The sequence below is a fragment of the Cibotium barometz genome, chromosome 47 (assembly GCF_041138505.1).
Source record: "Cibotium barometz isolate CiBa-2024 chromosome 47, ASM4113850v1, whole genome shotgun sequence".
Lineage (NCBI taxonomy): Eukaryota > Viridiplantae > Streptophyta > Polypodiopsida > Cyatheales > Cibotiaceae > Cibotium > Cibotium barometz.
In genome coordinates this window covers 775,961-789,571 of record NC_141092.1, presented here as the reverse complement: position 1 = coordinate 789,571, position 13,611 = coordinate 775,961, and the positions used below count along the sequence as shown (strand labels likewise).

Here is a 13,611-nt window from a genome sequence, read left to right as displayed (position 1 = left end):
ATGTATATTAGTAAATTGCGAGTCATGTGTGGCTTGCCAGACATGTTCAAATGGATTTGGGTGAGAGCCTCTTGAAAAGTTGGTGGCTACTCGGCTCACTTGCTTGAAGCATTGTGATGTGGCGGAAACAAGTGCAGCATTACATAGCTTGTGCGGCTTTAAGGTGAAATTTTAGATTGCTAGACAATGATGACCATGGCATGTGACTTTGCATTGACCTCTGGGACATCTCTCACTACAACACAACCCCCTTAACGACAGGCCCAAAACAATGAGTTTTTACAAAAGTGTCATTTACACGATGACGAATGCCATATAAATGACATTTATTTGAGGTGAAAACACTGCATCACATGAAGCATCTCTTTTTTGATGCATCTATTGATGTCGCTTATACGATGCTGGTAGAGACGCTTACAAACTGCATTTTTATCGTATAAACGATGCTACTTACATGAGTGTCACTGAAGAGACACTCTTTGGTATTTTTAAAAAACCTAAAGTCTGCACCCCTTCCTTAGCCCATCCATGTTGCCTTCTTGCCCGCCAGTTCAGTGGTGAGAGAGAGAGAGAGAGAGAGAGAGAGAGAGAGAGAGAGAGAGAGAGAGAGAGAGAGAGAGAGAGAGAGAGAGAGGTGAGTGAGAGAGGGATGTGTGTGTGTGTGTGTGTGTGTGTGTGTGTGTGTGAGAGAGAGAGAGAGAGAGAGAGAGAGGTGAGAGAGAGGGATGTGTGTGTGTGTGTGTGCGTGTGCGTGCGTGCGTGTGTGTGTGTGTGTGTGTGTGTGTGTGTGTGTGAGAGAGAGAGAGAGAGAGAGAGAGAGAGAGAGAGAGAGAGAGAGTGAGTGTGTGTGATTGAAGGATTTAAGGTGGATCCCAAAAGAGGACTAACATGGTGGATTAAGCATAATGATAAATAAACAAAGGGCTTTTATAATATGAAGTGATAGGGAGTTGTAGTAGGTCCCTAATGGCAAGATTCAACCATCAATTATGCCCAATGGTTGGGATTAGGTCTGATTAATCCATGATTAATAAAAATTAATCACTATTTTAGATACAAAAAACAAAGTACATTGGAGCATTCAATTGAAGACCCTCTTCTTGTTCAAATGCAAAATACTTATAGACCAATGTATAGCAATAGTATGTCTAGTTATGATTCAAGCCAAGAAGCATAAGATTTAATGAAATAATCATAGATTAATAGCACTTACACTAAAGTACTTTTATGTGAAGCACACAGGCTAAGATCCCTATGTTGGAGGCATCAAATGAAAATATTGAAGTTACCAGCTTGTAAAGCACCCCAAAAAACCCCCAAGGCCAAGAGAAACTAGAGGGATTTGCATCGATTGCTTGTAGATCTAGATTTTTCTTTCAAAAAACAACACTAGTTAATCATGTTGCCGTCGGTAGCCTGGTTTGAAATTCGTTGATTCCTTTGATGTGCTTGTGCCCCAATGAGTTGGGAAGAAGCAAAACTAATGGCTTTGAGCAATGGTTAAGTGTATGGAGGGCAACGAGGCCTCCACTACAACAAGGTATTCTCGTAGGAGAAAAAAAGCTTTAAAATTTGAGGGATTAATACTAATCCTATGGCTAAAATAAATTGATAAATGTTTAATCCTCTACTGAGGCTACCTTAACCCTGCACTGATGCCAATTGAAGGATTTAAGGTGGATCCCAAAAGAGGATTAGCATGGTGGATTAAGCATAATGATAAATAATCAAGATGAGATTAGTGCTAATCAATAGTAATTAGCATATATCAACACAAAAATACCTAATTTATGTGGTCAATTTGGTGCTTGGAAGGCAGTTGTTCATTGGTGCATTCACCAGGAGGGAAGCAAGGATTGCTATGGAGGTAGCCATAGTGGCGGTGGCAGTGGCAATGGTTGGTAGTGTTTCAAGGGTCTACAATATGAAGATCGTGGTGGCTATGGAAGTAGGTGAGCAGGTGGTTGTTGGCAACAACAAGAAACATGAGTGGCACTGATTAGAGAGCAGCACTGATTAGAGAGTGTAGCAGCACGAGTTTTGTTTTTTTCAAAGATCACCATCTCCAGGTCACATCATACCCACAGAGAGACAAGGTTAAATAATAATCTTATTTAAAAGACCCGAGGTTTAAATTCTTTTGGTGCAAAAAGAAGCTAAGATTGTGTGCTCTTGGTTGCTCTTGGGAAACCCTTTTACGACATGTACATAATTGGAAAACTAATAATGCTAGGTGCCATAGATAACCTTGAAGGCCAATAGGGTTGATTTCCTTTTCAAAATAAAGCCAAAGCTTGGGAGTCAAATGGGTGGTTGAGTATATATGCTATATCTTTTGTTTTGGGAGTACCTCAATGCATTATCTTTTGTGGGTTTTTCATTGGTGTTGGAAGGCAGATTCTATTCCTTTTTAATGATGTGCATGAAGTTTAGAGTTTTTTTCTTCCTCATATCTCTTGGGATTTTAAAAATGGTGTCTGTGTTGTGGAGAGTGACCAAGTAAGGTGGCCTCTTGTGAGTTTGGAGATGTAGTTTGAAGGAATAGTTTGGAGTTCAATAATGGAGGTTCTACTCTGATTTCGGTTTGTGATGAGGATGCTCACAAAGCTACTGTGGGGACGAATGATGACACCCAATTTTGGTACCAATTTGGTATCAACAAAGATGTTCTACATCGGCAAAACATTAACTTTTGTGAAATTTCATTAGCATTGATGCTTTTTATTATACATTATAATAATTTTTGGCAAGTTGTAAATGTCGACATATATAAATTAGCATGTCTGCAAATTTTAAAAATGTTGATCTTATTATTTTACTTCCATGTTTTGGCAAAAATCTTTAAAAGCTTTAGTTTTAGATTTACTTTCCCCAATAAGGCCTAGTTTCAAAGGTTTCAAAAGAAGTGTAATAAAGAAACTTCATAAATGAAACAAAAAAGTATGGGAGGAGTTATGGGATTATGGTGGTTAAAGAAAACATTTTTCTTTGGCTCTCTCTCTCTCTCACATGGCTCTTCAATTCTTGCCTCTATTTTGTAGCAAATAGGGTGTCTTCTTCCATGGCTTATGCATTTTCATGCCCTTCTCCCAGTTAATTTGGGTGTGGTTGCCACCCTTTTGAGTATCTACTACTAGGCTATCACATGTGTAGAGAGTGTGTATGTATGGGCATGGATATGGGTGTGTGTATGTGCTATGTGCACATAGGTGCATGTACATGTATGTATGGGCGTGGATATGGGTGTGTGTATGTGCTATGTGCACATAGATGCATGTACATGCTTTTAATTTTTATCGTTTTTAGTTTTGTTTTGGGTTTCAAGTTTTTAATCATTCCCTGGGTATATCTATATGTAAAATTAATAGGAAGTGCTACATAACATATGTACAACGGGGTTTTAAGGTTTTGGCTTACCCCATCGTGCGGCCTCACTGATGAGCAAAGGTGGAGAGCCGCTTGCCCATTCATGATATGAAAGCCTTGATGTCATTACCATTGGCTTTACTAGCACACTTGATTGAGCTTTGTCTTTCCAATTTGATTTGGCAAGTTGTTGTTATGTGTGACATAGTACACATGGGTGTTGTGGGATCATAGTGATCTTTCTGAGCCTTGGGATTGCTCGACAACGCCATGGAATTGTGTGCAATGCTCTCTTTGGGATTTGGTACTATGGGTTGTTCTTCTTGGATGGGTGACTCTTCTTTGATGGGTGGCTCTTCTTTGGTACTATGCATTTATCTTCTTAGGTGGGTGGCTCTTCTTTGATGGGAATATCGGATTGGGTAAGGCCACTGCACATGGGCAATGTATTACCTCTTGTTGCTTGGCATCCATGGACTCCTCTAACTTCTCTAAATGTGGTGCTGCACATGAGTTGAGGTGGAACTCACTACTCTCCATTCATGCTTAAACTTTGGGGTTAATTGTCAAAGGTATAGCTTTTAGTCTCCACCCGATCTTCGGTCTGACATTTGATGGCATGGAGAGGCTTGTGTTGCAAGTTTTCTTGACTTTGGAACCCAAATGTAGGGGTTTCCTTCATAGAAGCCTTGTAACAACCTGGTTGGTCTTATGTTTGGTCTTATGTTTGATGGAGTGGTGGAAGAGGCTTGTGGTGCAGTTTCTAAACTTTGAAACCCAAATGTAGGGGTTCCCTTCATATAAGCCTTTTGCTTCTAACAACCTTGTTTGGGACCCAATGGAAGGTTGGCTCCCCTACTGAAAAAAGGTAATCTCTGTGGCCTCAAGGGATGCATAAGGATCGTGCCACTCGTACTCACCAGGGTCCCACTGTAGCCGGGCCAAGGGGCGCGCTGCATATGCCCATATGCGCCAATCCGGGACACATCTGCAGGGTTTGGGTCAATATGCCACTTCCGAGAAGCGGCGGCCACTACCCGTATCCTCTGAAAGGTGCACTCTGCAACCAAAGGCGACTCCACCTCCACTCTCTGAAGTCTGCCCTCATCCTGAATCTCATAGTAGAGGCATCTGCCATCCTCAGTGCAAGCTCTGACAGCAATCAGGATCTCCAACTATGTAAAGGCTCCCATCCACCGTGGGGCCACTAGCTCGATAGGCGTGAACCACTCCTCTGTGAGTGCCTCCTGAATGTCATCCCTCATAATCAACCCCCCTCTGAAGTGACTCAGCCTCTCCACGTGGATCTCCTCTGGTAGACTGCAGAAGGCCTGCCAGTCTCCAAAGCTACGTGCTGGGCCTGCCGCCAAAGGTCCGCAGGCTAGACGAGGCCGAGAACCCAGCATATGACCCTGCTCTGTGTGAACCGCTGGGCTCCAGATGAGCGGCTGTCTGGCCCGCTCCTCAACACAATAAGGAGGTCGCTGAGAGAGCCCCGGTCTCAGCAGCTCCCAAGCTCTCAGGATGCTCAAAGCAAATCTGTCCTCCCATCCTCTACTGAGGCCTGTCCTCCTCATCTCTATGAAGATCCATCGAATCTCTGGTGCCCAAGTGCCCCCTGCTGGGGGAGCCCGAGCCTGTATTTGTTGAGCTTGAGTTGGTTTAAGGCCGCCACCTAACTATTTTAACTTTGGAGATTTGGGTGCGATCCGCAAGGCTTTTGGGACCCAAATAGAAGGATGTCTGTTGAAGAGCTTCTAACATCTTGATGGAGATCTAATGGGGCTCAGGATTTGATACAACTCTGTTGTAACAGGATCTTACTTGGCAAATCTCTGCTCATGGGTAGGCTTTTAGCTAAATGGTGGTTGTGCCAGGTATTTTCTTGGGAATCATACTTTCCTTGATTGGACACATTACTCTTCTTGGTGACCTCCCTGAAGGGTTCTTGTAATTATTATTAAGTGGTGGTGGTCTCTTCGTCTTTGTTTAGTGAGGTTTTAGTGAATCTTTATAACAAGTTGAGGGAGTGGTCTTGACGTGGTGAGGCAAGAGGAGTGTTGAGTATTAGGGTTTATGTGAGATGATGGATTGTAATAAGTGGAGATTGACGCTTGGGATGTTGAAAGGTTTGGGGTGCCCTCATCCACCAAGGGTACACAGCAATTCCATGGGAAGCCCGAATGTTGCGGTTCTTTTTTGCCAACTGATTATACAATCACAGTGGGTGCAATCCATCATGTCCCAAGGATGATGATACTCTTTTTAATTATACTTTTGAGGGTCACATATAGCTTGCAAGGTATCGGTTTATTTCCAATATAAAATCTAACTTCAAAAAAATCAACAGTCATCATGGACTGGGAATTTACCCCTGTAGGTAATGGTTGTTATGGATGTTGTGAGGGGTGGGTGGCCTAATGAATTTCGTGTCTCTCAAGAAAGCACATGTGGCTAGCCTCAGGGTGACTAAGGTGGGCCATATAGGTAGTGTATCTGTTTACATGGTAGGGATGTGTGGACGTAGGCTAATAATGGGTCAACCCACGCTTATCTCCTTAGAAGGAAATTTAACCCGAGTGTGCGTACACATTCTTCTGAGTGTGTAAACATGCTCAAAAGGACATTTTACCTAAGCATGCATACATGTTCTTTTGAGTGTGTGTGTGTAAGTGACCTTATCATGTCACTTCACTTATACTTCACTCATTCTCATCAATCTACTTTAAGTGTTGTTTTTCATTTATTCTCTCTATCTCTACTTGCTTATACTACATCAATATGTGTGTGTTGCTACCTTTTTATTCACTCCAATAATTAGTATCACAACAAGTTCTCTTAGCCCTTACCCCTTCATCGTCACCTCCTCGGGCTGCTCTTTTGATTGTCTCAGATTAAGCTAGAGAAGGTATACCCTATAGTGTGTTGTTAGGTGGAGAAGGTATACCCTATAATGTATTTAATGATGTTAAGTATCCTAACAAATTATTAATGCCTTTCAAGTCGTTTTGAGCACGTTTCAGGGCTCATTTATAAAGGATGTAAGGTTTTTGCATACATCCTAGGGGAGTGTTAGTTCAAACTGTCTTTGTTCAATTTTAGGTTTTTTGCACTACAATAATATACATTTGATGTATAGACAAGGTTGTCATCATGCTGCTTCTCATTGTCATGTTGAGAAGCACCCTTGAAGGTTTAGCATGCAAAAAGAAGGTCATACAAATTTTGGTGCTCAATAGGGAGCTCATTCACTGTTATGGGCTACCACACCTCCAAGAAGGAACTCTACACATTCATCTAAAGGATGAGCAATAGATCACAACTATCATAGGGTACTTACCAATGCTTCAAACTTGAGTCCCTTGAGGCCTCCAAGCTCACTTGTTAAGTTCCAACCTCCAAGCTCCACCTCCACGCTATCACCGTAGAGTCGCTCGCACCATAGCATAAGGCAATCACTCTCTCTCTCACTCTCGCACACAAGCATAAATCACACAAGCATAAAAGATAAACAATGCTAGAATGCTCTCACTCCTTCAATCTCTCTCAAGACACAAGGGAGAGCTCTCTATATCACAAAGGGGATTGTGTCTTTTCATTATGAGAAAATGTCTTATATACATTTGGCCCTTATTCACACTTGGGCACCCAAAACTTACTTACTAGGCCTTGGGTGGCCAATATCTCATAATGTACAACTTTTATAGTGCCGTTTCATGACACTTATCAATGTCCTCAATTGAGGATCATGTTTGTTAATCCAAAATGGGATTAACATCCCCCCTTCCTAATGTAGGTTCTGTCCCACATAACTTGTTACCGAGGTCTTAAGTCTTGGTCTCACCGAACTCATGTCAGTAGAAGTTCCTCCTGGATTGGAGCTTCTTGAGTGTACGTCTCAGAAAGCCAAATGTGATCTCCAGAATCTAGTATCCACCATGTCTTCGAAAGTGATATGCATGTATCCTCGAAGTCATCGAAGCCGGTGGTAATAAAGCATGATTCCCCTATGTGATGGCCTTTAGTTCATGTCGAACCTCAGGTGTTATGCTTCATAGCCATCATAAGGCATCTTTGGTTGTCTATGAGCACCACCACTAATTTTAAAAATCTAAAGCTAGCTACAATAGCAAGGTCTGGAATTCTATTCCATGCCCTGATCCATGTAAGTATTTGTTGTCTTTGTTCCTGAATGTGTGCAAATGTTATTGGTATAAAGATGGGGAAGTTGTAGCACACATGCAAGTCGCGCCTTTTGGCTTCTTGAAATTCCAGTGGTGTCCATCTTCTTTTAACTCTGGCATGTATAATGGATCGACTTGTAATGTTGGTGGCGCGCTCATGTACACTTAGCTGTATTCTAGAATTTCTAGTTACTCTTTTCTCCAGTCGGGAATGAATTCCAAAATCTTCCAGGGGGGTGCTCTTGAGTGGGGTGACTATGGTGGCATAGCCACCTCTTGTGTGCATAGGGTTTGCTTTCCTCCACCTATAGAAATAGTAGCTGATCATAAATGTAACTATCCTTATCTCTAGCAAATCAGCTAACTAAGGATTGGCCAACTTTGTGTGCTTTGCCACATTTGCCCATAATGTGCCCTCTCTAGCCAATGGAAGTAGTTCTTCTAAGTCAGGTCGTGGGGCACAGAGAGGGTATGGTACATTATGTTGTTTTGTTGGAGTGACTTCTGAATATGCTTTTCGCATGATCTAGCATGTGGGCTCAAATGGAATAATCTGCATGAGTACCTTGAACATTAACTTTGGATTCAAAAGAGGATTGCTAGCACGTATGAGCCCCTTGTACTCTGCAGAGCAAAGAATCCAAGATGGTATCATCAGTAAATGGTTCAAGATTATCTTACGGGATGGTGTGTCTTACCTCTTGAGAGTGCCTTGTTGGAGATGGGTGCGGTGCATACCTCCTCGGGGACAAGAGTGTTAGTGGGAAAATCTATCTCGGGAGGATAAAAAGATGAGAAAATGCATTTAGCCTAAGATGTGTTAGTAGGTTGCATGTTAGGATATGGGTTAAGTAGCTTACTAGCGACATTAGAATAGACAGGGTAAGTTTATTTTAAAAATAAAGAAGAAGATTCTTCTTGACCTTGACCTATGCTAGGGGGTGGGTGGCTAGGCTTATGAGACTTAATAAACTCCCGTAAGTCTGGAATTTCATCTTCGTTTATAGTGGGATACTCTATATGGGTAGCATCAAAACTGTATTGTACATTTGTTAGCATGGCTTCTAAATTTTTGTAGATATTAGTGTAGAGTTTTAGAATGCCAAAAGGATGATAGAGAGTGGACTCACATAGGTTTAGATGTTGGTGAGTGTTATATACCTCTAGCCAGCCGTGACTTATGACCCATTAGTAACTATGTGCTACTACTTCGTAGTTGACGGGCATCTCTGGAATGTCATCTAGGACAAACAGGTTTAATTTTTTAACATTGTCATCCAAAATTTCTGAGTTTTGAAGAATGCGACACCAACTACGAAGGTTTAGCATGATAGGATGTAGAGGATAGAAAAAGAGGTCCTGGGGAGATTAGTCAATACTAAGTCGCCCTTCAAAATTCCCATGATTACGGTAGGATCACCGTCTCTTTCCGTATTTTGTTTGATTAATGTTAGTTATCCTGGGCCTATATCTTCAGATTTATATCATATTGAAGTAAAGAGAGTGTTAGCATAGACAAAAACAAAGAACGAGTTTGAGGAGGGGCCCGAGGAGTTACTGACAGCAGCTATCCCAACTCAAAGGCACGCTCAAGGAGGAGACGAAGATCATCACTGGGTTTCGGCCCACTGACTTCTTTCTTGGATTGCGACAGCTGACGCTCTAATTCTTGTATGCGGGAGTCTATGTTGCTAAGGAGGTTTGAAATAGACGTTTCTCTGACCATCCTTGTAACATCCAATCCTTCAAATCTTCTTGTTGCATCTTCTTAGGCTTGTCGGGCAGTTGCTTCCCTTTCCTGAGTTTTGGTAATCTATTGGAGTCTTTGGGCCGCCAACCTCTAAGTGTCTTGAAGTTGTTTTTTGTAAGCTGTGTCACTGTCTCTTGGTGTGTCAACTCATTTCTGTGTGCTTCTACCTAGCTTGCACTTATTGTTTCATTAAGAGCCCTGATCTTCTCTGCAAGAGCCTTGTTGGTCTGTTCCCTTTCATGTTGTAGAAGGTTTGCCCTCTCCTCCTCTGCTTTGAGTTGTGTTGTTAGCTGCATGATTTGGTGTTGCAATGCTTCTTCCTTAGACCTAGCATTGGCTTGGAAGTCCTATACTTGTTGTGCATGGAGTGTCATGAGTTCCTTTGTGTGGGTGACTTCTTTCTAGAGTTGTTCCTTCGCTTGTTCCAATTTGGCATTGAGATCAGCATTCTCCTTAATCCTTTGTACTATTGTTTGGCTTAATACCATGTTATTATTCTCCAGTGCATTGTACCTTTTCTCCTGCTCCTCTATAGCTTTCAAACTCTTCATAATGACCTCTTTGTGGGTTGTCTTAGCTGCTTCCAAGTTTGCCTTTAAACCTTTGTACTCGTGCGGATGTATCGTTTACTTTCTTCCAGAGGGCAGTGTTACGGTTGTGGAGCATATGTGTTGTTAGGAGGTTGCATCACCAAACTTTTTGTTCCTGCTCCCACATTGCATTGTTGCTTGATTCTGTCTCCAGCCCAATCTGTGGTGGTTGGTTGAGCAGCTCATCAAGGCCTTCCATGGTCTCTTGCAAGAACTACTGCAGGGAGGCCAGCTAGGGTAGTCTTTCTTCATCTTCCAATCTTCTCCTCTTACCTGGACTTGATGGCTCTGGAGTTCTTTGTCTTTTACTTGCTTCCATGGGGGCCTCTGGTTCCTGTATTAGGGCTACGGCTGCTTCCACATCTTGTCTTTCCTTAGCTTGTATTAATGTTGCTAGTTCTTCTGGAGCTATCTTTGTTGGCGTGTCTGCCAGACTTGCGTCTTTGAGATGAGATAAGTCTGTAAATATGAGTTGGGCTGGGCTTGTTGGAGAAGTGATTTGTTGCCGAGGTTCCTGTTGTTGGAATTATGGAGGATAAGCATGAAATCCATTCATGATTATTGAGAGAAAGAAAAAGAGAACGATGACAACACTAAATTTCTTGCATTATAAAATGAGAGGAGTACATGGCCTTTTTATAGGAATTTAGGGAGGAGAAATGGCATAAGCAATGATGTCAGAGACCACCAAATCAAATAATATCCACCTCCTACATCTTCTCCATGTTGGCTACTTTTTCACCTCATAGATACATGTGTATACATGTCCATACCATGATTTTTGACCTTGGCTTTGTACCATAAAATATGTATGTTACTTCAAACTAAGGTAAGAGAAGGCCTAGTAAATGTGCTTCACCAAAGAGCACTTACAAAAAGGATAAATGAAAGAAATAACCATAGGAAAATAGCTCATGTTTGGGACATTATTTCTAGCACCCCTCCCATGAACCAAACATGGGTAAAGATAAAATAAGATAGCTAAGATGCCCTAGGATTAAATTCCCCTCCCAAAATAAAAAGTGGATACAAAGCTTAAGATATTGTAGGTATGATGACCAAGGTGAGGCTCCACAAAATAAAAGTGGGTGACTCATAAACAATAGATGCCCATATGAAAAGATGGTACATCAAAAACTCATTGGTTTACAATGCCACAAGAAAAGTATCTAAGCCTTAAAACAACTTCCAAGGCAGTGTCTCAATCCTTTCAAACATGCATGGTGACATATGGTTTTTTCTTCCGGACAAAGAGGTAGTAGCTCATGGTGGCAGATTTTGTTTAACATCTTTTGCTTCTTGGTGCTTTGTGAGAATAACCCCTTAGGATTTTAAATTGAAGAGAAACCATTCTATGGGTGTTCTTAAATAGTGGAAATAGCCTTTAAAACTTAGACATTAGATGCTATAAAAAAGCTATAGAGACTAGTGCAAAACCAAGGCTTAGCTAGGAGAAACTCAATGGAATGGGAACCGATGCTTAGTTCAAAAAGAGAACCAGCCCTTCAATGGAGATAGCCTGATGGAAATTCCTATGGGAATGGACCCTCGGTTAGGTAGAGGGGACAAGAAGAAAAAGGCCGTCTGGCGCTCATTAGAAGAGACTTTGCCAAAAGTTAACTGTGTGTGCAGCGGGATTCAAACACGACCTCTGACCACTGCCAAACATAGGCTCCTGGCATAAACCACGCTGCAAATATCGTTTCCTTACTCTGGGAGAGCCATGCAGAACTATAATAAGCTTGTTCTACTCTACAGAGATACTCGATAAAGATGATGTTGACATTGCTCCTTCTCCCATGCCTTTTACAGTCTCAAACCAGCAATTTGTAGCAAAGAAAATAAACTCAACTACTTAATCTAATTAATGATGCACTAACGATAAAAATGGGGTGATTAAGACTAAATACACTTGGAGAATATTAACTAAAGAAAATCCTAAAGACCTAATACTCTACTCTGATACTATGTAGGAATTATGGAGGATAATGTTAATCCAATTCTAGGATTAACAAGAACTACCACCATTATCTTACATCAAGGAGTCACGGTAGATACACCAAAGGGTTATACATTCAAGATATGAAGCAATAGTGTCCAAAGCTACAACTTGTACGAGCGCCCGTAATGGTGTGACGGAGTATTTATGGCAATTTCCGCTTCAAGAGTGTGTGGTAGCAAGTTAGGATGACGTCCTAAGTGATGTACTTCATGGATATATTATGAGAGTAGTCATTGTAATAGCATTAGGCCTCTTATGAGCCTAAAGTGCCCAGCCGGCCATATTTTAAGTGAGTGTGAACACTTATGGCCATGTATATAAGTGAATTTCTCTCATAATACAACATACTCTCCCATTGTGCAATTTAGACTTGCTCTTGCTAATCTCTCTCCCTAATTCATGCTAGTGAGAGTAAGTGTGAGTGTAAGATTCCTCTCTCCAACTTTTGAGGTATAAAGGTGTAAGAACCTCCCCTTCTGTTCTTGTAATTATTCCCCTCTCTGAAATAGAAGAAAGATCTTGTTTTACCCTATTTTGGCCTAGAGAGAGAAAATGTCTAGAGAGAGGTAATCTAAAATTGAGATATTTTTTGATATAAAAATCCTCCTAGTGTCTAAAATGGTTTCCCCTAAAACAAAAGTTCAAAAAGAACTTTCCAATGTGCATTTGGAATTAATTGAAAATGTGTATAAAGGACCTTAGCGTAAGGATCAAGATTTTTTGAAAATTTTAGATTATGGTCCAATTAAGGTTCCTATGAGGCAATAAGATAAATACAAGTGTTTGGATGAGATAAATCCAAAGAATAAAAGAAAATACCCAAAAATGAGTAAATGCTCACATAAGATGAAGAGTTGACTAAGTACAAGGTTTATTAGTTAAAAACTATGAGATATTACTTAAAAAAACAGATATATTTTGGAGGAATGATGAATTTTTGACACCTTGGTAAGGAAAGGGAGACCTTTAAGGTAGGTGCATATTTCACACATGTGGATGAGTTTTTAATTCAAAAAAATTGTGATATTTTTATCTCTCCTCTCTCCTGGATCAAACCAAATCAAAAAGGGAGCTAAACTGGTCCAAATCTTGTCCAAATTTAGCCAAACGAAGCTAGAAAATTCTAGAACTTAGTTGGACTCAGTTAGTGGCCTCCCTCACTTATAAATAGACCCTCATTCTTTTGTGTTCTCATCTTTGAGCTATATCGTGCTAGTATTGCATTAAAATACTCATATTTTCTATTATCCCTTAAAAATCCTCTACTTTTGGAGAGAGTGGAGCTTCTCTCTCAGTTCAAACTTCCTTGGAGCTTTCCTCCCAACACACTAACCAATTGATTTGATGGGGGCTTCTTCTAAGATAGAGAAGCAAGCAAAAACAAGAGATAAAGTGTAATTTTATGGTTTTTCTCTACTATTCTCAATGAAGGGATGTGGGTGTGATGTGATGTAAAGGGATGTGGATGTGAATGTAATGAGATGTGAAGTTATAGGTGTGAATGTGAATGAATGGATGAATGTGAATAGTCGTGCATGTGAATGACTAGATGGATGCGGATGAATGAGACGAGATGTGTATGAATGAGACGAGATGTGTATGAATGAGATATGATGAGGATAGATGTGGATGTGATGTAATGTGGATAGAATGTATGTGATGGGATGGTGATGAAAATGAATATGATAGATATGAATGGATGTGATGTGATGGATGTGA

At 40.9% G+C, this 13,611-nt stretch overlaps 1 protein-coding gene across 1 annotated transcript in view; it reads right to left on the bottom strand.

The window, feature by feature from the left end:
• Window positions 1-10,209, bottom strand: part of LOC147611244 (uncharacterized) — a 19,180-nt gene extending 8,971 nt beyond the window's left edge. The window contains exon 1 of the mRNA XM_086784847.1: window positions 10,164-10,209. Coding sequence (XP_086640973.1) covers window positions 10,164-10,209 — 46 coding nt within the window. The remainder of the gene's footprint in view (window positions 1-10,163) is intronic.
• Window positions 10,210-13,611: the final 3,402 nt, after the last annotated feature.